Source organism: Vombatus ursinus, unplaced genomic scaffold (genome assembly GCF_900497805.2).
Source record: "Vombatus ursinus unplaced genomic scaffold, bare-nosed wombat genome assembly UNPS02009205.1, whole genome shotgun sequence".
NCBI classification, from domain to species: domain Eukaryota; kingdom Metazoa; phylum Chordata; class Mammalia; order Diprotodontia; family Vombatidae; genus Vombatus; species Vombatus ursinus.
The window spans coordinates 54,186,533-54,211,601 of NW_020948983.1; the positions used below are offsets into that span (position 1 = coordinate 54,186,533).

Below are 25,069 nucleotides of genomic sequence, written 5' to 3' on the forward strand. Positions count from 1 at the left end.
AAATTTGACTTAGTTCTCTATATATTTTAGAAATGAGGCCCTTATTAGAGACACTGGTTGTAAAAATTCTTTCCTAGTTTTCTACTTCCCTCCTAATCTTGGTTTCATTGGCTTTTTGCAAAAACTTTTCAATTTAATGTAATCAGAATTATCCGTTTTGCCTTTCATAATGTTCTCTGTCTCCTGTTTGGTCATGAGTTCTTCTGTTCTCCATAAATCTGACAGGTAAACTATTCCCTGCTCTCCCAGTTTGCTTATAGTATCAGCCTTTATATCTAAATCATGAACCCATTTTGACTTTATTTTGGTATATGGTGTGAGATTTTTGTCTATGCCTAGTTTCTGCCATATTCTTTTCCAGTTTTCCCAGCAGTTTTTGTCAGAAGTGTGAGTTCTTATCCCAGAAGCTGGAGTCATTAGGTTTTTCAAATAGTAGATTACTATAATTATTGACTACCGGTATAGACATTGACTGCTGTGTCTTGCATACCTAACCTATCCCCCGATCCACTATTCTGTTTTTTTTTTTTTTTAGGCAATTGGGGTTAAGTGACTTGCCCAGGGTCACACAGCTAGTAAGTATGAAGTGTTTGGTCTGAGGCCAGATTTGAACTGAGGTCCTCCTGACTTCAGGGCCAGTGCTCTATCCAGTGCGCCACCTAGTTGCCCCACTACTTTTTCTTAGCCAGTACCAAGTAGTTTTGATGATTGCTGCTTTATAATACAATTTAAGATCTGGGATAGCTAAGCCACCTTCCCCTGCATTTCTTTTCATTAGTTCCATTATATTTTGGACCTTTTCGCTATTCCAAATGAATCTTCTTCTTATTTTTTCTAGCCCTATAAAATAATTTTTTGGTAGTTTGATTGGTATGGTACTGAATAAGTAAATTAGCTTAGGTAGAATTGTCATTTTTATTATATTAGCTTGGCCTACCCATTAGCAACTGATGTTTTTCCAATTATTTAGATCTGACTTTATTTGTGTTGAAAGTGTTTTGTAAATGTGTTCATATAGTTTTCGGGTAGACGCTTGTTTTGGTAGGTAGACGCCTAAATATTTTATGATGTCTGCAGTAACTTTAAGTGGAATTTCTCTTTCTATCTCTTGCTGTTGGGCTTTGTTGATAATATATAGAAATGCCAGTGATTTATATGGGTTTATTTTATAGCCTGCAACTTTGCTAAAGTTGTTTATTATTTCAAGTAGTTTTTTATTTGATTCTCTAGGATTCTCTTAGTGTATCATAATATCATCTGCAAAGAGTGATAGCTTTGTTTCTTCTTTGCTTGTTCTAATACCTTCAATTTCTTTTTCTTCTCATTGCTAAAGCTCACGTTTCCAGTACCATATTGAACAACAATGGTGATAATGGACATCCTTGTTTCAACCCCGATCTTATTGGAAATGCTTCTAGCTTATCCCCATTATATATAATGCAGGGCTGGTTCAATATTAGGAAAACTATCAGCATAATTGATCATATCAACAACAAAACTAACAGAAACCACGTGATCATCTCAATAGATGCAGGAAAAACTTTTGACAAAATACAACACCCATTCTTATTCAAAACACTAGAGAGCATAGGAATAAATGGAGTCTTCCTTAAAATAATAAGTAGCATCTACCTAAAACCTTCAGCAAGCATTATAAGCAACTTATTTTCTATGAGATAATATATGTATGCATGTACAAAACAGATATAAACTAATATTGCCTGTGAAGAATCTAATAGGAATGTCCAGGGCTCTTTCCAATATTCCATACTTGATAGCAGTGGGCAAGTTTGTATTATCTTAGTTGTGGGCAAATGTTATGTTATAGATAGAAATTAGGTCAGTTGGACAAATGATAAGGATCAGAGAATCAGTGATTTAATGGGAATTTTGTAGATGACAGGTGGAGAACCAGGGAGGTAAAGGGACTAACCCAAAGTGATCTATGGGCTCTTTTGGATGGTCCTATTTAGTGCTTTTTAAAGTGATTTGCAGAAGGAATTCTAGGCATTCAGTTGGTGAAGGCCACATAGTGTAATGGAAAGAGCCTATTATTTTGGAGTGAGAGGGCCTGGGTTTAAATCTTCCATGAGCTCACTGTTTGTGTGACTCTGGGCAAATCATTTGCAAAGTGAGGAGTGGATGATCTCTGGGGTCCTTTCCAGCTCTAAATTCTCTCCTGCTAGGCAGTGAAATGTTCAGGCTATTGAGTATTTACTAAAGGAACATTTTGAGAGACTTTGTGAATGGAAATAAAAGTGGTAGATGCATTTCATCATGGGTGAGTGACATATCTGGGTGAGGGGAGGAGGAGAAATCAAGCTATAGGCATAGGATGATGAACTGCTAGGTAACAACAGTTAAAAGTTAGGAATTTCTAGGAATTATAAATTGTTCCTAGAAGTATGTCCAAAGTTTTGTCAAGATGTATGCTATTATTAGGAAAGGTGTCAGAAGCAAACAAAAAAGACAATAGATTATCCTTGTATAAAACTATGGTTCATCAACTTCTAGAGCACTTTGTGCGGTTGTAATTGGGGAGCCAGAAAAAAATTAAAGAACTAATAATCTAGTGGATTGAAGGGCTACCTTTTGAAAACATAGAAAAAAAAATTTTTTTTTTTCAGTTTAAGAGGACTACGAAAAAGAAATAAGATTAGATTCTCTAAAATCGTGAGGCATGTAGATAAGGTGAATACAGACTTATTCACCAAATCTTAAAATTAGGATACAACCCTTGAAGGTAAAAGGAAATGAATTTTAGGTATCCACAAGCAAAGTTACATTATGTTGTATAGTAAATAAATGCATGGAAATTGTTAACTCAAGAAATGCTGTAGATATCCAAATAGAATTTGGATAAAATAATGAATTAAAAAATTCCATAATAGTGGATCTTTAGAGGGTGGGTGGGTGTATATGTATTTTCCCATTTTCATGTTTGTTGTCATGCTTTTGTGAATCCACTATCAAACACACATAGTCTAGTATGGACATTTTTACTGACTTGGGTTCTTAAACAAATGATTAGAGAGGCTGGTTGAAATTTAAAAGTAGGCATTAGTCTTTCAGATGCTTACAAAAGGTGGTGACAACTTTATTATGAGCCCACTAAAAAACTTTGCAAAAGAACCATCTGCCTATGTGGTCCTAAGAAAACTAAGACAGTGTGGGTCAGTAAAAAGTCCAAGCTTTTGTGAATTGGGGGTAACTGATCTGTTCTTGACTATGGCACCAACCCAATAGTCCCTCCTTCCAATCTCCACCCTCTTCAGTACATTTTTCACAGAACTACTGAATGAACATTCTTAAGACCATAGGTCTGACCACATCACTGTGTTGCTGAAAAATCATAAGTGGCTCCCTGTTCCTTCTAAACAGGGGAAGTCCTTAGACTGACATTAAAAACTCTCCCCAATCTCAATCAACAAGCATTTTTAAAGTATTTATTATATGTTAGCCAGGATTTATTATATGTTTAAAGGATTTATTATATGTTACCCACCCCTGTGTTAGGCACTATATGAAGGACTGAGATACAAAGAAAGGCCAGAAAACCTCCCCAAAAAACAAAAACCAATCCTCAAAATTACATTTTTATGTGGGAAACAGCATGCAGATAACCATTGATATACAAGATATATGAGTACATGGTAAGGAAAGGCCTTCTACAGATGGTGGGATTTGAGCTGAGTGTTGAAGGAAGCCAGGGGAACTAAGCATTAGAGAGGAAGAGGGAGAGCATGGGAGTCATCCATTTAAAAAGCTTGGAGTCAGGAAATGGAGTGTGAAGAACGGCAAATCACTGGCTAATGTGGCTGGATGGTTGGCGTTCATGGAGGGGGGGAGTAAGGTGTAAGAATTCTGGAAAGATAATAAGAGGACATACAGTGAGGGGCTTCATTTAAAAAAATAATTTATTTTTAGTGTTCAACATTCACTTTTTTTCTTTATTTTTATTTTTTTTCTTTATTTTCTTTTATGTTTTTGTGAGGCAATTGGGATTAAGTGACTTGCCCAGGGTTAAGTGACTTACCCAGGGTCACACAGCTAGGAAGTGTCAAGTGTCTGAGGCCAGATTTGAACTCAGGTCCTCCTGACTTCAGGGCGGGAGCTCTATGCACTGTGCCACCTAGCGCCCCATCAACATTCACTTTTATAAAATTTTGAGTTACAAATTTTTTCCCGTTTTCTCTCTTTTCTCCTCCCCAAGATGGCATTCAATCTGATATAGGCTATACACGTACAATCATAGTAACCATATTTCCACATTAGACATGTTGTGAAAGAAGAATCAGAACAAAAGGGAAAAACCATGAGAAAGGGAAAAAAAAGAAAATAGTATGCTTTGATACGCATTCAGATTCCATAGTTCTTTCTCTGGATGTGGATAACATCTTCCATCATGAGTCTTTTGGAATTGTCTTAGATGATTATATTGCTGAGAAGAACTAAGTCTATCAAAGTTGGTCATCATACAGTTTTGTTATTACTGTGTATAATGTTCTAGTTCTGCTCACTTCACTCAGCATCAGTCCATGCATACAAGTCTTTCCAGGTTTTTCTGAAATCTGTTCATCATTTCTTATAGCACAATAGTGTTTCATTATATTCATATACCTAAACTTGTTCAACCATTCGCTAGTTGATGGGCATCCCCTCAATTTCCAATTCTTTGGCATCACAAAAAGAACTGCTATGTTTTTGTATATGTGAGTCCTTAGTGAAGGGCTTTAAATGACAAATAGTATTATATATTTTGTTCCTAGAGGTAATGGGATCTATTAGGGTTTGAGTAGGGAAACACCATGGTCAGTTTTAATTGTTTTGTTTTTTTCCAGACTTATGTTTCTGAAAAACCTTTTTGGCTACTGATTGGAGTGGAGAGAAGGGCACATAGATAAAGGGATGTGGTAGAGAAAGAAATGATAAAATTTGGCAACAGATTTTATATATGGGGTAAGAGAGTGAGAAGTCATGAAAGACACTGAGTTTGTGAGCCTGGGTGACTGAGAAGGGTGGGAGTTCCCCTGACTGTAATAGGAAAGGTCAGAAGCTTTGAGGGGTGGGAAGGAAGATAATGAAATCTGTTTTGGATATATCGAGTTTGGGATGCCTATAGGACATTCCGTTTGAAATGTACAAATTGTAGCTGATGGTATGGGACTGATGGTAGCAAGAGAGAGGGTTGGATATATAGATCTGGGAATTTTCTATATGGATAATTGAAAGCATGGCAGATGATGAGATCACCAATTGAAGCATAGACATAAAAGAGAAGAGGGCCCATGACACAGTGTTGGGCGATACCCACTTGTTAATTGTCCTCACCCAGCTGAAAAAACCCAGCAAAGGAGAATGAAAAGGAAAAATTGGACAGCTAAGAGAAGGTAGAGAGATCAGTCAGACGAGCTTAGAGAGGAGGAGAGAATGAACGAGTGTCAAATGCTACATTGAAGTCAGGGATGGAAACTGAGTAAAGTCCATTAGATTTGGAAATTGAGATCATTGGTAACTTTGGAGTGAACAGCTGACTGAGTGGTGAAATAGGAAGACACGTTGCAGAGGTGTTAGAGGAGTGAAGAGGAGGAGAAAGTGGAAGCACTTCCATAGATGACTTTTTCAAGGAGTACAAGCTGTTAGTGGAGACGAAAGTTATGGGATGACGATAGCAGTGCAGTGCGTATGTTGTCAGATGAGCCTCTGTATAGGTTGTTTTTACACATTGTTTTTCTTTGTTATAAAGGAGGCATCATTCTAGGAATGGTGTGGTATATAACCAGAAATGATTGTGAAGTAAAAACAAAAACCATCAATACAACTTACTTTTAAAAAGGAATATGCTTTTAACAAATGTTTGGGTGAAGAATTAATTAGAAATCACTCCATTCCTGGAATTCATAGTGTTTATATATGAGTCCACTCTATTTTAAATCTCTAGTTATGTACCTGTTGTACACACCCTATATGCAGGGTCTGCATCTATCCTTATAATCTTTAAATTGCTCATCCTAGATGGAATTTGTCCTGTGTTTCTTGGCCCACTTGTAGATGTCTTAGTAATGAGTCTTTTATTTAAAAAAAAAAAAAGTCAGTCAATTTGTAAACATTTATTTAGCCACTTCTGTATGTCAGGCTCTGTGCTAAAGATTGAGCATAGAAAAAGAGGCAAAAGACAGTCCCAGTCTCTGAGGAGTTTACAATCTAAGAGGAGATAATAGACAAATAGACGAAGCAAAGAAAAGTAGGAAATAATTACCTGGGGGAAGGCTTTTAAGTTAAGAGTGGTTGTGGTAAAGCTTCCTATAGAAGGTGGGATGTTAGTTGAGAGGTCATTTGTTGGAATGGAGAAGAGAGAGCCTTACTGGCATGGAAGAGTAGGGAACACAGTGGATAGAAATACCTGAGTTTGAATGGGACCTCAGACACTAGCTTTGTGACCCTGGGCAAGTCACTTAACCCTGTCTGCCTCAGTTCCACCGCTATAAAATGAGCTGGAGAAGGAAATGGCAAACCACTCCAGTATCTTTGCCAAGAAAATTCCAAATGGGCTCAGGAAGAGTTGGGTTCAACTCAATGGACTTAACAACAAAAGGAAGCCAGGTTGGTCAGTAGTCCAAGTGGAGAAGGGAGAGCCTTCTAGACATGGAAGACAGGCAGAGAGAATGCCCAAAGTGGAGAGATGGAGTGTCTTGTTCCTGGAACAGCCAGGAGGCCAGTGTCACTGGATGGAAGAGTACATGCTGTGGGAAGTAGGTATAAGAAAACTGGAAAGATAGGAGGGAACTAGGCTATGAAGGGCTGTGAATGCCATACAGAGCATTTTGAGGGAGTAGGAGGGAACAGGAAACCACTGGAATGGGGGGTGCAGAGAAGGGGTGTCAGGGGTAGGGTAACATGACCGGACTTGCAGTTTAGGAATACTGTATCACTTTTGTGGCTGAATGGAGGATGGATTGGAGTGGGGAGAGACTTAAGGCAGACAGACCCACCAGCAGGCTGTTACAGTAATCTGGGTGTGAAGTGATGAGTTCTGCACTACAGTGGTGGCAGTGTCAGAGAGAAGTGGATGTTTTGCGGAGGTGAAATTGACAGGCCTTAGCAACAGATTGGATATGGGGGAGTGTGGTGAGAGATGGTAAGGAATCCAGGATGATTCTTAGGTTATAAGCCTGAGAGACTGGGAGGATGGTGTTGCCTTATATAATTATAGGGAAGAGGTGGGGAGGGGCAGGGTTGAGGTTATGAATTCCATTTTGGACATAGTGAATTTAAGATGTCTACTGACAATTCAGGATGTCTGAAAGTCCAGTTCAAAACGTCCGAAAGGCAGTTGGAGATGTGAAATTGGAGGTCAGCAGAGAGATTGGGGCCAAAGAGATAATTAAATGAGATGGTAATTAAATCCATCGGAGCTTATGAGATCACCAAATGAAATAGTATAGGGGAAGAAGAGAAGATGCCTAGGACAGAATCCTGAGGAATACAATTAGAGGGTATGATCTGGGGGAGGATCCAACAAAGGAGACAAAGATATATGAATTTCTCTATATGAGAGTGCTTATGGTGGGTCCATTTAGCGTACTGTAAATGCTTATGTATTAAACTGAACAAAAATTGTGTTTGCTTGTCACAGGGTTGCAAAACTGCTCTTCTGCCTCCACTCCCACCACCACTACCACCACCCCCCTTCCCCTGTGTTGGCTTTTTATCACATGAAGCAGATCAGGCTTCATAATTCTTTTTTACTGGAGAATGATGGCATATGTGGACCACTGAACTCACCATATGCATTATTCAAGGGGGTTTGATCCACACTGTGACTTGTAGGAGCCATTTTATTATCACCGGGTCCTTAAATGATACAAATTGATGAGTCCTCCTTTCAAATGCTAGAAAGTTGAACTGAGTCTGTTCTTTTAAATGGGTATGTGCTTTTTATCCCATCCCCCTTTGTGGGACTAAGCTGTTAGCTGTGGTAGTTGAGATGATTCAGTTCCTTTTTTACAGTAATTAATGAAACTAATTAAGGGAGGGACCTATTGGGAAGTTGATTGTTTCTTGATGGTGTTGCCTGTGGAAATTTCATCAGTTGGTGAGGCCTGCCGAAGTGTGGCCTGTGGAGAGGGAAATGCCTGTTCTTCCAGCTGTGTAGCTTAAAGTCACAAAGAATGGCTTTTACATATTATACCACTCACCAATTCACAGGGTCAGAGGATCATAGACTTAGATCCAGGAGGGACCTCTAAAGGCCCCTAGTCCAGCTCCCTTCATTTTAGTGTATATGAGCAAACTGAAGACCTGAGAGCTTAACTAATTTGCCCTAGGCTACAAAAGTCTTAAATGTCACAGGGATTTGAACCGAAGTCCAGCTTGAGAGAGTCTGTGTTCTTTCACTCTGTCTAGATGACTTGGATGAAGTTTACCTAGTAGATGAGCTTAGAATAGTATTTAAGTTGAACAAAAGACGGTGTTATATTCCAGTGGTTCTTTCACAGTTTACAGGGTTATCAAGCCCTGCAGAAGAAATACAGTTTACAAGAAGGGATTTGCTGTCAAACAGTATGGCCCGTCTCGCTTCCCCCCCCTTCCCCCCAATTGGGAAACTCGGAAGACAGATTATAGGTATTCAAAAAAACTCCAGCCTTGGTTGTTCTCTCCCTTACGTCGAAGTCTGAAGTGATTTGAACTAAGTAGAGCTTGACTCTTAGTTGACCCATGATTTTATGGCGTACACCTTGAGGTTAGGAGTAACTTTAAAATGAAGAGGTGATGAAATTCACTTGTAGGTCATGTTTGAAAGATAGCAGAGCTTGAGAGAGGAAAGGACTGGTATTGGTTTTCTTTGGCAATACTCAGGTTTGCTGAATGTCTACCACCTGCCATTTGCTTTGTAAGATCAAATCTACAAGGGCCACCTCTTTTTTTTTTTTTCCATTGGAAGTTTTTCCAAAGTAGTTTCACTGTACTCAGTAGCAAGGATCATAATCACAGTCTGTTTTCTCACAAGGTACAATTTTAGAACAAGAGCTTTGTGAGGCTAATAACACAAAGTTAGGTTTGCGTTGTTTTATTCTGTTTAGCTATGTGATCTCATTCTTCCTTTACTTTCCATGACTTAGGAAGGGTAGACATTGCCACTTTACGGAGATACCAAAACCCTAAGATTCCAAAAGAAATTGAGATGCATTGAAATAATTTGCTTAAGGTCATATTGATCCCCAGTGGCAGAATGTGGACTAGATCTTAGCCTGTCTGATGTCTTGTCCAGGGCTATATCCATTATGCCATTTTGCTTCCCTAGAAAAGAATATAAGCTATAAGCTATGGGATACTGACCAGGGGAACATGCTCTTTCTTTCTCTCTGTCTCTCTGTCTGTGTGTGTCCCTGTTTCTTTCTCTCTCTCTATGTATATATATATATATATATATATATATTCTGTACAATGCCTAAATAATAAGTTTCCTCCTTCCAGTGTACCTGGTTTCTGTCAAATGAGATATGTGTAAAAGTATGTTGTAAACTATAGAGTGATATATAAATGCTAGCCAGCTAACAATTCATAGCTTGTAAGCAATAGGGTAGAGGCATGAGATTTTTATATTTCGGTAACTCCCAAAAGGGACCAAGTAGAGAGAACCTCTTTTTGAGTTTCTCCAAGACTAAGAATTGATTATAGAATTTTTTTTTTTACACTATTTGTAACATTTCCCCTCATAGCCCTGTGTGAGGATTGCCATGGTTCCTTTATACCTGTATAATAGAAGGTATGTTATTTCCATTTTGCAGGTGAGGAAACTGAAGCCTAGAGTTTGTTGTTATCTATGGTTACATAGACACTATAGTGACTGGATTAACAAAGAGTGAGACACCTTAAACCATAAGTTCTTAACATCAGCTCGATGGATGCCCATGGAGGCTGTAGATAGATTTCAAGGGGGTTCATGAATTTGGGGGATTTTTAAATTTTTGTTTATTTTTATAATTGGGTTTTTGTATAATTGGCTTGATTTGTAATACTGTATATTGTATGAATTTAAAAAACTATTCTGAGAAGGGGGTCCATAGGCTTCACCGGACTTTTAAAGGGCTCCAATAACCACCTTCTTTAAACCCTTCTGGCATAACAATATCTCATTTACCTTGTACTTAACAGATTACAAAATGCTTTTCCTCACAGCTATCCTTTGATAGTATGAAGTGCAAACATCCCTATCTTCATTTCATAGATGAGGAAATTGAGTCTGAGGTTAAGTGACGTACTTGAACTTAATAGGAAGATAAAGAACTATAGGTAGAGAAGAAAGAACTTTTTTTCCTCAAAAAAATTAAATTACTCATATTTGGACATGTTATTTGGTATTTGTGCCTTCTGGGTATATGTGGGATCAGTAAATGGAAAGTTTCTCAGTTGGAACACTCACTGAGAAGCTTTGGTCATGGAATGTATGCCTTCTAAGATTGATGTTGGCATGTTCCATGGCATCATCTGGGAAAATGCATTGTTCAGATACAAGGGGCTTGTGAGTGTACTGATAGTAGTGATTTCAAATTGCAAGCTATTTGGGCATAAAAACTGACTTTTAGAGAGGGTGCTATGATAACAGTTTCAAGCTTTTGGTGTTGTGATGGATCACTTTCTACAGACAGGGGTGAGTGTGTGCTTTGGAGTGTGGAGAAGGGAGAGTAGACTGATCACTATACATCTCTTTTACTCCCCGCAGGCACCTCTAGGCAGGGAACAGCTTTTCAGTGATCTCAGCAGTAGGAACAAAGCATAGAAGGTAATAACTGGCAAAGCATAGCAGGGAAAGGACTCCAGAGTCAGGTAGACTCAGCTGGTGGTTTTGTGGCTTAGATCGCTGGGTGGTTGTGCTCATTCCAAGACAGAAAGTGGATTATGGTTAGTCTGTGGGAAAGCGAACAAGGAAGGGAGGAAAATCTGTACGATAGCATTTGAAAGCTTAGAGTGACTTAAGGATTTTGTAGGGCATTGATTCTCCTGATTCTGCACTTTCTCTGCCATTGATAAAAGAGGTTAGTGCTTTTCATTTCCAGTTTGCATGTTACCACACCTCCTGGGGTTAAAAATCTCCTTAATGACCTGTCAGAGAGTTGATTATTAGCTGTATAGAGCCAGGGATGTTGCAGAGAGCAGATGGGGAATAGTTTGATTTCCACTGACAGGCTGATTAAAGAGTCCTTGGCATTTTTATGGTAGTGTTTGTATCTTTGGAGGTGTACCACCAGAATCACTACAAAATAGCCAACCTTATTGGGATTGGAGAGTTGAATTTTAGCAAAGTTGGAAAGTATTACTCATAATACAACTTGCGTATTAAACATCACAGGAGGACAATAACTGTTCAGAAGAGCCTCCATTTCTACAAATACTTACAAATACTCTTCTGGCCTTAAAAGCCTGCTCTCAAATGTGTATCCTAGTCACATTGGATTTCTGGATAGCTACCTAGCTTCCTTGTCAGGGGGACAAACTTCCTTATAGGTATTTTTTTCATAGCCAGTTCTCCTGTTGAGGTTGAAGAGGTGTGTGTGTGTGTGTGTGTGTGTGTGTGTGTGTGTGTGTGAGAGAGAGAGAGAGAGAGAGAGAGAGAGAGAGAGAGAGACAGAGAGAGAGAGAATTTTTCTTGCTTGTTTGATTGATGACAGTGTTTTTTGTCTCAGAGATCTCAATGTAGAACATGGGGTTGAGGCAAGAGGAATTAAGGAAATGTGAATAATGCCTCCATGGAGGCAGTACTGATTTAAATTCCTATTAACTGAAACCGATTGGCTGAATCCTTTGTTAGGGTGTATTTCTTGAAGCTCTTGGTTGTCAGATATTTTTTGTAGTTACTTGCATTTTTTCCTTCCTAGTGTTAGTTGTGAGTAAGATAGCTTCTTTTTTGCTTCAGGAGAGTCATGGGGAACATTTGTAAGCTGAGCCCTGCTCTGCTGATGGAAGAACTAAAAACATTTAACTGGGCTTTAGGTAGCTAAATCAGCCAATCAACAAGTATCTATTAAGCACCTGCTGTGTATCAGACCTTGTTCTAGGTGCTGGAGATACAAATGCAAAAAGGAGAATAATATGGATGACGATATAGGGGCTCAAATAATTGAACATGAGGTAGTGAGAACAGGAGTGTAAGAATAATGTTTTGATGACTCCATGAGGTGTGACCTCCTGGGACCTGTATTGATTGAGGGAGGATTGCCAGCTGGCAGTGATGGTAGTATTGAGACTATCAGGGATGGAGGGAACTAATGCTAAAGGACATTGAATGTAAGATTTATCACAGAATCACATTAGGCAGTTGGAAATGCTGCACCCTCTCAGGGGAGGTGGTATGGATGTTAATTTTGCCCTGAGCTTATCATATGACTTGAATCAGAAATACACAGTTAACCTGTTTGTCTTGTCTTTCTTTGTATCTAAAATGCTCCCCTAGGAAGGGTCCTTTCCATGTGGAGACTTGCAGCAGGTTTCAATTGTTTTTTTTTTTAAACAACTTTTTTGTTTTCTCCCTTCTAGCAATGATGTTGTCCACTGGGCATATGCTGAAGATTGTTACAGGTTTGAGAAAATAGCTACAGCTGAAAATCTGAAAGCTGGGGGCAAGGAAGAGGCTTGAATCTTGAGGTGGGACGTTGACTCTAAGATGTCCTTGAGCAGTGGAGCCTCCGGAGGGAAAGGAGTAGATGCAAACCCAGTTGAAACGTACGACAGTGGGGATGAGTGGGACATTGGAGTAGGGAATCTCATCATTGACCTGGACGCTGACCTGGAGAAGGACCAGCAGAAACTGGAGATGTCAGGCTCAAAAGAGGTAGGGCTACCAGCCCCCAATGCTGTGGCCACACTGCCGGACAACATCAAGTTTGTGACCCCAGTGCCAGGACCACAAGGAAAGGAAGGCAAATCAAAATCCAAAAGGAGTAAGAGTGGCAAGGACAGTGGAAAGCCTACCCCAGGGGCTTCCTTGTTCACAGCAAGTGAAGGGGCATCTGGTAAGAAAGAAGCTCAGGGACGCTCAGGGGACAGTGCTAATTCGGGAAGCCTGGTGACTGCTATTGCCCCCAAGGGTTCAGAGAAGGCTGCTAAGGCATCCAGAAATGTGGCAAATTCTAAGAAAGAGAAGGAGAGTAACTCATCGAAGAGCAAGAAGGAGAGAAATGAGGGAGTGGTGACTTGTTCAGAGAAGGATTCTGGGGTTCTTCAGCCTCTTACCCTGGGAGCACGGGGCAGCCAGTACGATGGAAGTGCAGGGGTGGACACTGGAACTGCAGAGCCGCTTGGGAGTATAGCCATTGAGCCAGGGACAGCACTCAACCCTTTGGGAGTTAAGCAGGAGCCAGAGGAAGGGGAGAGCGAGTGCCGTCCACTGAAGAAAGTCAAGTCTGAAAAGGTAAGAGTCGTCCAGATGTGGTGGCCTGCATTATACTAACTGCCAGAAGCTGTGTGTGCTCTGAGAGGTTCATTTATTTGTTCATAGTTAATGGCCACTAAAAGGTCAAAGCATCTGGGAGTGATGGTGTGATTTTATTCCAAGTTGTGGGATTCTCTGTGGGTTCTTTAGATATCATGGGCATTTTGGGAACAGTCTCTTCTTGGACCCAGTTACTTTCAAGGATGTAATTTCTTTTGGCTGAGTTAGAGAACATTCTTTTATGTTCTGGAGCCAAGCCGTAGGTTTTTGATGCTAAAAGCTGGTATCAAACTTTTAATGAGACCCAATTTTTTCTACCACTTAAGCTGTAGGAATGGGCCAGAGTGGGAACTGGACTTGGATTAGGCGTATATGTAGATTGAAAATGTGGATTTCTAGCAGGGCCAAAAGTTTTGTGGGGACCAAGATATGGGTTCTATTTCTAACAAAATGCAAAAAGAAGGTTGTGGACAGGGACCTGAAAGGCCAGGGAATATTAGCAGTATGTGACAAAGCCTAGGTTGGTGAAAAGTGTGCTATGAAGGGGTTAGGTCTTGGGAGAATCTACAAATGGGAATAACAATATTAGTGCTTCAGAGAGAGCTTTTTTTTTTTTTTTGTTCCTGGCCAAATATGTCCCACTCTGGATACCTCTTTTTCCCTTGGCAGTGAGAACTTCCTTATTACTTAATAGCTTCCAAAGGAGTTTCTTTTCCTTCCAGATGGGCTTGGGAGATGAGCCTATAATCCTGGGAAGAGGAGTTGATCCTGTTATCTGGGAGGAGGGTGCTGATTCACAAAGAGGACATCTGAGTTTGGGTGTCAAGCTGCTTCTATACCTTACAATTTACTGCAAAAAACAAACAAAAGTTTGAGTGTCAGAACTGTGCCATTGACTCTTGCTTCTCTGTTCTGTTCTCTGTTCACCTTGTGCTTTCAGCAGATCCCAGCAGATGCAGTATAAACCGGTTTCTCTGTAATTACGTCAGCTTCAAGAGGCAATGCTTATTTCCGTGTGTGTTTAATAAATAGATGTTGGATATGTTATGTCATGGTGGTTGGTGCCCCTTTATTACCTGGAGTCCAATGGGCACTACTGGGGCCTAGACCAATATAACTTGTCAATATTTGAGCTTCTCTGATAGTAGGACTATGAATTTCTCTCAGCAGTGACCCTTTTCAGTGACATCTGCAGTGGTCAAGGTGGGTTTATGCTTCGCAGATGCTTCAGTGCGCTTTGATCTTTTCCAGCCTGATTTCTAGCATTGTTTGTCCTGCTGTACTTGTGTTTTGCTCTTTTCTCTAGGGACCCATGGTTTCTGTTGTGTTAGAATGTCCCAGAAGTGGAGGAAGTGCTTATTTCTGTCCCAGGCTCACTTGTCTGTTCTCTGTAGCTGGCTGTACTCCTACTATGATCTTGTTAGTCAGGAAACTCTTGCCTTGCATGTTCTAAATTACTTCTGCAAGAGTTGCAGAGACCTGTTCTCCCGGTACTAAAAAGAGCCTCCATGTTCCTTTCAGCTTGGATCACTTTGCTGACAAAGAGTTTCTGATGAGCACTTGTGTGGTACTTGCTTAGCAGCAAAGTTGGACTAAGGTCCGTGTGTGAAGGGCTGTAAGGAGGCAAATGTAACCCATAAATGCATTGAAACTGGCCGGGTGGCTGCTGCCCAGGGAGTGGGGCCAAGAGCAGCTCTACCTCCTGTTGATGACATTCCTTGGTGCCAGAGAGATTTAGCTTTTGCTAGTACAGTTAGTATTGAAAGTTTCTAGTCTTGCAGTGAGCCTGTGAGAACAGGGTTAAGGTGAGGGTTTGGGGAGGGGCCGGGGTCAGGGGAATGGGACACAGAGCAATTAGACTTCAGTTTCTGGAAGAAGGATGCAATTATTAGAGGGAGCTTTGGAGGCTCATAGCTAGCTGCAGTCTGGCACCACCATGATGAGCAAGTGACCTCTTCCTCAATTCAGGCTGAGTGTCTACAGTTGGAGACGGCTTTTCGAAAGCTTCTCTGGCTTTTAGATAAACAATTATTTAAATAAATATGAAGAAGTTGCTATGGAGATAAACACAAAAGTACAAGGAGTGAGAGCATTTCTGGCACAGGAGAAGGAAAGCAGAGCTGGAACACAGTCAGAATTTGAGGAACACATGAGAGAAAAGCCAAGAAGTAGGTAGTATAGAGCTCCTTCCATATGACACAAGAGTGGGCACGGTGCTGGGCATATAATAGACACTCAACTTTTTTTTTTTTTTTTTTTGGATTGGTAAGATTACTGGAAAAATTTTGAGAGTCTCTTTGAAGTTTCATTCTTCACCCTATCCCCCAAGCTCTTTGAGATAAGAGAGTGTTCATTTGAGAGCCAGGGATGATTTTTGTATGTTCAGGCAGCCCATCTTGGGGGATAGTTTATCAGAGTCCCTAAAGCTTAGTTTAGTTCTGGAATTGGATACTGTGAACCAGGAACTTTTCATTTAAGTAATAAAGAGGGAAAATTCATACCTCAATATGATTTGCTAGGCTAGGTAGGTTATTAATATCATTATTTTAAATCTAAGATTGGATTTCTCCCTCCTTTTCCCCCGGGCTGGAAGTTTAGGGGCCACACATAGGCCTGATCCTACTACTGATTGGCTCTGAAGCACTGACTTCCACTGTTTAGGCATGCTGGTGGTAACTCTCCTCCCCTATTAATGCTTATCAGCATAGCTCACTGCATCTCAGAAATTCCAGAGCTCAAGAGATCGAACACTCAGCCTTCCTGGTAGCTGGGATTCTAGGTGTGCACCATGACTAGTCACTAATGTTATTTTTTAGCTTAGAGCAGCAGGAAAGAGAGATTATGGGGTAGAAATGCCTCATCTGTACCCTTAACTGTTGAGGCACTGTTCAGACTACTTGCCTCCCCACCACTACTAATACCTCTACCTCCAACCCTCCTCAAGGTGTCCATACCTATACCTTGGTTGGTGAGTGAAAGCATTTTTCTATATGCCATAAGGTCTAAGCTTCTTTTAGAAAATGTTGATTAAAAAAAAAAGTTACCTGTGTGTGTATCTGTACATCCATGTATTTATATGCTCCCAGAAATACTTTCCTTTCCCTGGGGTATAAAAATGATCAAGTGTGATTTCTAGCAGCTACTGCTGGCCTTAGTTATTAGTGAATGCCACTGTTTTAAAAACTTATTGCCAGCTGAGGAGGTAGGGGAAGGGAATGTTAAGAAATAAATAAGAGAGACCTTCAGGTTCTTTCCTATTCACTTGGCTTGGCTTTGATAGGTTGTTTTATGGGAGCAGGGGGGTATGCCTTGCTATCCTTTCCTTGTGCTTCTGGTGCCATTTTGACAGGCCAGAAAAAAGTGTACAAAACACGGACAGCAGTGATCTATGTGTGCTAGATATGTCAGGCCAAGTGCTGGGAGGCTTTTGGAAGTGTTACCTTTTCCTCAAATCATATAAAGTAGACAACAGTCTAGTAAAGAACTTGGAAATTTAGAATACAGATTAATGAAGAAAGCTTTCATCTATCTCTTTTGGCTTGTTTTTGCTTTTCAACCTTCTGAAAATTCCCTTTGTGTTTCTCTATCTTTTGTGCCATTTTTTGAGCTCTCCTTTTCACTTCTGTTTCCCTTGGCTTATGTTTCTTGGCTCAGGCCTCCTATTTTACTGCCTTCAGGTTGCCTAAGAGAGGTCAGCCTTGTGTCTGGTAGTCTAGGAGTTTGCAAACCTTTTCTGTAAAGGGCCAGATGGTAAATATTTTAGGCTTTGCATGGCCAAGAGGTAAAATCAAAGATATTATGTAGCTGTACCTTATGTAACAAGAGAAAAAGCAAATTTACACAAAATGTTTATTGACAAAATTTGAATTCTACTAACAGTTGTATGACTTATTGTAATGTGGTCTACTAATGAGAAGAATGGCATTCTTTTTTCATCTGTTAATGCTGACCTGTAATGATGTTTTACATATTTCATCTTTGAAAATGTCTTTTCATGCAGATAGGTACAGCCAAATACTGATATCAATCCATGAGCATATGAACCAAAAGACTAATAATCTTAAGCAAGTCAGTTTTCTCTGGACATGTGTGTTTGGCTACTGCAATCAAACACAGTTTAATTAACTCATCATCTATAAATGACTTTCCTTTGTTGGCTAACAAGCCACTTAGAAACTTACTTTAGTTGAAGTCTCATTTTCTGTTTTTGTCAAGAAATTCTGCTATGAGGAGATATTCTACTCTCTAATATTTCTGATCTTTTGCTTTCCTTTGAATTGGGAATATTTTGATGAATGCTTAGTCTGGTAATATCATTAGAATATTGTTATACTTCCTTTGTTCTTGAAGAGGACCAATGGATGACTTGTGAGTGAATTGCATTTAAGTGAGGCAGAGCTTCACAAAGTCATCAGCCTCACTTTCTTCTCCAGAGTCATCAAGAGTCCTGCAGCAAGACAAAAAATTTCTTTTAGGACTGTTATAGTGTCATTTCACAATAAATACAATGCTTTGCCATCTGACTTGTTGACAAAATAACTCATATGCCTCATATGCTGTGCTTTAAAAGCACAGTTTTCAAAGTCCACTTTTCTTGGATGTGTGCTGATGATTAAAAAAAAAAATTATGGTACAGCGATCAACACAGTGGCACTCAAAATGCTATCAAGGTATAACATTAGAACAACATTACTGCCGTTTGTGGTGTGCTGAGCAGCCCTGCAAAAAGTAAGGAAAGGATTCCACAAGGTTCCTGTTGCACCCACTCAACTATTCTCTTGTGGGAAAGCAGCCATAAACAACATGTAAACAAATGAGCGTGGCTATGTTCCGTTAAAACTTTATTTATGGACATTGAAATTTGAATTTCATATAATTTTCACATCACAAAATGTACTTTTGATTTTATTTTCCCACCATTTAAAAATGTGAAAACCATTCTTAGCTCATGGGGCTGTTCAAAACAGGCAGCTGAGCTGAAGTTGTCTCACAGGCTGTAGTTTGCCAACCCTTGCCCAGAATTTCCCTTAAATTTTACCTACTTCCTAATTAATCTCTTAAATTTTGGTGGTACCATCCAGCATTATTTCTTGGAGTCAGGTGTTGTTAGAATACTTTATTTTCTTTTGTGGGGAAAAAAAAAACCTCTGCATTCTCTATATGGAACTGAGTTGTGCTCTTGGGGAAGATACTTGTGTAGATAAAAAAGCACCCACCCACCTGAGTTTCCCTTATTCAGTAGTTCTTTCCATTGAGGTTGTGTCTTAGAATCAAATCGACTTAGAATTTTGGAGCTAAAAGAGACTTGGAAGATGAATCCGGTCTTATTTTACAAATGAGAGGTTAACTTGGCTTACTTGTAGAGTCATAGCTTGTTAGTGACAGTGCCAGGCCTAGTCCCAGGATTATATATTTATCTGCAGAAAGGGATGTATTTTTGAACCTTTATTAGCACTGGCTAGTTTTTAAATGAATTGTTTAATGAAAATTTCAATGAATACACTGATTTTTCTCTACTATACTGTGCCTTAGGGATTCTTTTACATTTTTAACTGTGCTAATGAGGTCTTTTTGTGTTCTCAACCTAAGGGTTTTCTTAGAAATTAATGGCTTGAGGCTGAGACAAAATGGTGGAGTAATAGGAGTATAGGGAGCTCATTCTCCCCAAAATCTCCTCCAAACAGGTCTAGGAAATGCACTAGATTGAATCCTGACCGGGAAATCCAGAGAAGGTCACAGTGACTCAAATCATTTGTGTAGCCCAGGTTGGCGTAAGGAGGTAGGGAGGTCCATGGAGACCGGGGCCAGGGAGAGGCCAACGGCATGCTATCCTTGGAGCACTGTAGTGCCCAGAGAGTATACATGGTACATTGAGGCAAGAAGAGTTCCCAAACCTTCCCAAACCCATACTGGGACAGCACTGGACCTATATTAGAGCAGAGCAACAGAGCCAGGAGCCAGCCATCAGTTTTGTCACCCAATTATCCAGTTCCAGATCACAGATCCAGGGTGGACCAAGGGAGCAGCTAGTGCCTGGGAGCAGCAGTCGTGGGGAGGGGTCCTGAGTGGTGTACCAAGAAAGGGGGAAGTTCTGAAGCAAGAAGCTTCGGGAGTGTCTCAGACTCTAGAAGCAGAGTATCATTTCAGTTCCAGTATCTAATTTAGCCTGCAGGGGAATAACCAGAGCAGGAATTCCAGACCAGAGGGGGAGCCAACAATACTGTCGTTCCACCAACAGAGCTTTCCAGCTGGCTGATAGGGGCTGAATCTGGCAGTATTCTCTTGTTGCTCACAGAACTCAGACCAGGGGGACAGTTATCAGACTTTGTCCTGGATCAAATCATTTGGAGAGTACTGAAAGCTTGGAGGTCCTCAGCATGTCCCTGAAATCCCGTAACAGCACAACGTTCAATATCCCAAGAAAGGAACAACAGGACCAGCCCAGACCTTCTTCCAGAACTGTGGCATATCCCAGCCCCAACATCAAATCCTGGGTCAGCAAGTAGGCTGGAAGAAAGAATAAACCAAAAAATAATCCCACCGTAAAGAGCTGTTATGATGGTGAGGATGCTAAAGACACAAACTCAGAAGAAAAGAATGACTCCAAAACATCTACAAGGAAGCCCTCAGAGAAGAGCACAAGTTGGGCTTACACTCAGCTAGCATTCTTGGAAGAGATGAGCAAGAGTTAAAAATTATTTTTATAAATGAAATTAAATATTGGGCTTATGTGCCTAGATATCCCATGATGCCAAAGAAAGAGAGGTATTATGTCTTAGTCAATAAGCATTTATTAAGCAACTACTACATACTAGGTGCTAGGTACACAAAGAAGGACAAAAAAGCTCTCAAGGAGCTAAACAATCTGATGGAATAGAAAGTCTTATGTGATAAAATGTCTTAGTGTATACAAAACTGGCTTCCAAGCCAGTAAGACCTGGGTTCAGGTTCTGCTTCTGATACATAATAGCTCTATCCTTTGTTTCCTTCTCTATATTATTTCACTTAAGTGATCTCATTACTGCTCAGAGATTGTTATCATCTTTATGCTGATAATTCTCAAAACTGCTTGTGTGCCCTAACCTCTCTGCTGACCTCTAGACTTCCATCTCTAATTGCCTATTGAACATTTCAAACTAGATGTCCCAGTAGACACCTGAAACAACATAAATTAAACAACTCAATTCTCTCCTTCCAAACTCTCCCCTTTTTCTTATGTTTTGTTGAGGATGCCACCATCCTCCTACTCACCCAGGCTAAGTGTCATCCTTGACTCCTCTCTTTGCCTCAAACCCCATATCTAATCTATTGTGAAGGCCTAATTTACCTTTGTAATATCTCTCAGGAATGCTCTCTTCTACTGCTACTCCCCTGCTGTGGGCTCTCAGTGCCTGGACTATTGTAGTAGCCTGCTGGCTGGTTTTCCTATTTCAGATCTCTCCTCAGGTGCCAAAGTGATCTTCCTCAAGCACTGGTTTCACAATATCACCTCACTATTGAATTAACTCCAGTGGCTCACTATAACCCTCGGATCAAATATAAATCCTCTGCTTGGTGTTCAAAGCCCTGCATCACCTGGCCTTCCCTACTCACTTTCCCAGTCTTGTGGCCTGTATCCTCCCCTTCCCTTACTCTGGGATTCAGTGACATTGGCTTCCTTGCTCTTGCATGCACGAGATACTTCCACCTCTTGGCATTTTCACAGGCTGTTTCCCATGCTTGGAATGCTCTTCTTCCTCATCTCCACCGTTCGACTTTCCTGAAGTTCCAGCTGAAATTCCACCTTCTTCAGGAAGCCTTTCTCTATTCCCCTTAATTCTAGTGCCTTCTCTTGGTTAATTATCTCATATGTACTTTGTTGTTTACTTATTTCCCCCATTAGACTGTGAGAGGATAGAAACTGTCTTTTGCATTTCTTTGTATACCTAGTGCTTAGCACTGTACCTGCCTCATAGTAGACATTTAATAAATGTTTCTTGACTCTGTCCCTGAACATATCACTTAACTATGCTTTAGGTAGCTCTTTAAGACTGTAAATTATAAAGAAGATGCAGACTTGCCTTGGTAGAGACCATTGGGAGTTCCTGATGTTAATGAAATCACAGGCCTTGTTCCTATACCAAAGACACTTCAACCTGTTTTTTACTTCCTGTGAATCTATCTATTCAATTCAATTGGACAGTTTTGAGTTGAAAGCATTTTTGCTTTGAGTGAGATTGTTTATACAGAACAACCCTTTGCATCTGGCTTTGTAATGCATAATATTTACATATGGAAAGCCAATTCTACTGGACTCTAAACCTGCCCAACTTGTCAGGACAATTGAACTAGTAATAGTATTATCTTCCCCTTGATATAGCAGTTTAGCAGTAAATGAGGAAGAAGTCTTGGAGTTGTAGTGTTTCTTTTAACACTAGTAGTTAATGCCTTGATGTGTAGTGGGTACTTATGTATCCTCAAACTGTTTTAGAAAGAGGCTGCTTGGTGGAATCCTTTCATAATGCAGATTTCTCCCTCTTCCCCCTTCTTTCACTCTTTCCTTTCCTCCCTTCTTCCCTCCTGAGGTACTGAGAGGTTCAGTTATTTGTCCAGGGTCCCACAACCAGTTTATGTCAGAGGCAAGTTTTAATCCTTGCGTTTATTGGCTCAAAGGTCAGTCTTTTACCTCTCAGTTTTAGTTTCTGGATTTAAAAGCCATGCTGTATCATTCTGGAACTTTCCTCAGATCCTGGGGCCCCGTGGCCTGGGAACATCCCACTCTAAGTCCACCCCCCCTTTCTCTAATAGGTGAGTTCTTCCTGAAGCCTCTGTTTTGTGAAAGGGCCCAGGCTGTCTTTCTTTCCTCCTCTAGGCCCTATCTTCTGGCTTTTCACCTCCCATTTATGTGTTTTCCTTTCCCCACTGGCATATAAGCTCCTTGAGGATAGAGGTGAATTTTCTTTTGGTTTGTATTTGATATCCTAGCACTTAGTTCTGTGTTTAATAAGTGCTTGTTTCCTTCCTTCTTTCCTTTTATGCATCGCACCAGTATGATGGAGATTGGGAGTATGTTGTCCCCTTCCCCTGCCCCCAACTTTGCCATTGGCGTTATAAAAATTACATCATGCTTTTACTCTGTAGTTGGTGGGGGAGGGGGAACACCAGCTTTGATCTGAAGTGTATTTGAATCAGTGCATTAATGTGCTATTAACAGTAAGATTCAGGTATAGGTACATAATGACTGTTGAACAAGGGTAAGTTCATTGCCTTCAACTTAAAGCACTGGACATGGAAAATTTCCAAACCTGCATTGGAAAATCTTTCGCCTGGAAGTGATCTGGTCTTTTGGGGTTATGAATAGCCCGAAAGAATAAAAATTAAGACTATAAAATGTCTCTACACAACATTTCAAATAGCTTTCGGGGTTACAGTTGCCATGTGAACTAGGTTTCCTTTCTGGCCATTGTTGCTGGAGTGTTGGTGCTGTTGGACGCATTGTTGCTGTGGGATTGCCAGCATTTGCTGTCTAATGAAGTTTGGAAGAGCAATAAATGTTTTTGCTTCCACACATGAATGCATGGGAAAACCCTAAGCGCAGGCCTTTAATCCATCTTCCCTGGTGAGAATTTGTGTGCTTGCCATTTGGGGTATAAGGGCTTCTACTAACAAAACTCGTAGAGCCTGGGTTTTTAGGCTGGAGGTGGTGGTAATGTACACAGCTGAGTTCTTGCTACTGCTGGCTCTCGGAGTCCTCCTCTCTGTGGTTTTCACTCTTCAAGCCATGCTTGAGTAACCCGCCTCCAGAGCTGCTGACAGGGCCTGTTCAGAGGCCTTGGAAATTACACTGTTCATTTCCTTATCATCTTCTGACCTGCAGTGCAGAGCCTTCTGGTGCAGAAACAAGGCAGAAAAAAATCCAGACGGCTCCCAGCCAGCATGTGTCAAGAGCTACAAAGGAGGAAATTGGACTTGCTCACTTAAAAACCATGGGGTTAGGCTTTGACTTTTTGGTTCCTGCCGAGAGTTATTTGTGTATGTGTGAGCATGCATGCACGTGCACATACAATGCATATGTTATATCTCTGTGTATGTGTATAAAATGAATGTGCAGTTCACAGCTCTGGGGGGAGGAGCATTTGAGAGTAAAAAACAGAAGGAAGATTGCTTTTCTCTCCAGTTAATTTCCCAGTTGTGTCATTGGGTCTGTCCTGGTTGGTAGCACTAGCAGCAGGATGATGCCAGCCCACATTATTGTTTGAAAAGATTTTTTTTTTGACACAGTTTAGTTATGGTTGAGAGCATCTACCCAAATGGGAAACTTACCATGTTGACTATAGCACAATAGTTAACAAATCTTGAAGCCTTTGGCGCATCCTTTATCATATTGGTGTAAAGATGATTTGGAGCGGTTTAGGAACTTCAGAAGTTTGGCTCAGTATTAGCTGGGGTGAGGTTTTGAGAGCTAAATACTCGTGCTTGCAGTTGATTTTGAAGTAGAGGTTATCTGTGTGATTCAGACAAAGGAGTGGAAGAAAAAATATTTAAGAGCTTTTCTTTTCAGTAGTTCTTCCCTGACAAGATCATTGTATCTTGGCTTTCGTTTTCAGTTCAGTTCAACAGATTAAATGAACTATAGGTGTTGGAAAATATAATGTTCAAACTCTTGGTGTTCTGTTTTGAGGTTTCAGGAAGAATCAAAATTTGCTTTTTTTGCCTTTCTTAGCTGGCCTGAAATTGCCTCGATTTTGGTGACATTTCATTGTTTTTCAGTTAAATTCATTTTTTAAGCATTTATGTGCTAGGCAGTTAGGATACAAAAACAGAAAACCATTCCTGCCCTCACAGAGCTTGTTACATTTTAGTACTATGCTATAAAGTGAGTTTCCTCAATCTCACAGAAGTTAGGGGCAGATTTGTGATTAGGGGAAAGATGTATGGTGTAATTCTTTCATAATGCAGATATTTTTCTTTTCTTTTTTTTTAATCTGAATCTGTGATTTCATCTTGTTGACATGGGAAACTCCCTCTGTGGAAGACCTGGCATTAGAATTCTTGTATATGTGACTTCTGAACTGACAACTCATTTAAAAAAAAAAAAGATTCCTCATAGGTCCAGAGACTTTTATGGTGTTTTCCAGAGTGTGAACAAAAGGGAAATAAAGAGCACTAAATGGAGACCTTATGAGTAAAAATTCTAATTGTATTTTGCCAAAGGATTGTTGTTCACTGTTATACAAAATTCAAGTATGTATAATTTGAATTAAATGAGCCATCTGCTTTGAATTGGAAATCCTTGTTGTATACATATTTGCATAATTTTTTTAAGCAAAAAAGATTTGACTTTTACCATAGCCTCTTCTGTTCCTCCCCCCCATTAAATTGTTTTATATCATTTACCTGTTTTTTATCTGTTCTAGTTCTTAATGCCACTCTTTGTCCCAGAGAAATGAAGGGATGCTTTGTTCTTAAGAAATGGAACTTGAATGGCAATTGCATGAATAGAGGGTATCCCAAAAGTCATAGTGCAGTTTTAATTTATTTGAGATTTTAATTTACTTAAAACTGCCATAAGACTTTTGGGACACCTTGTATACACGATCTGACCTTGGCTAGAATTTATCCCCAGTTAACCTGTATATGAGTTTGCATTGCCTTTTG

General features: G+C 40.1%; 1 protein-coding gene across 3 annotated transcripts in view; it reads left to right on the forward strand.

The window, feature by feature from the left end:
- Window positions 1-25,069, forward strand: part of ZNF609 (zinc finger protein 609) — a 231,670-nt gene that overhangs the window by 21,842 nt on the left and 184,759 nt on the right. For all 3 annotated transcript variants that reach the window (XM_027851500.1, XM_027851499.1, XM_027851498.1), the window contains exon 2: window positions 12,538-13,411. In XM_027851500.1, coding sequence (XP_027707301.1) covers window positions 12,665-13,411 — 747 coding nt within the window. In that variant the 5' untranslated portion in view covers window positions 12,538-12,664. The remainder of the gene's footprint in view (window positions 1-12,537; window positions 13,412-25,069) is intronic.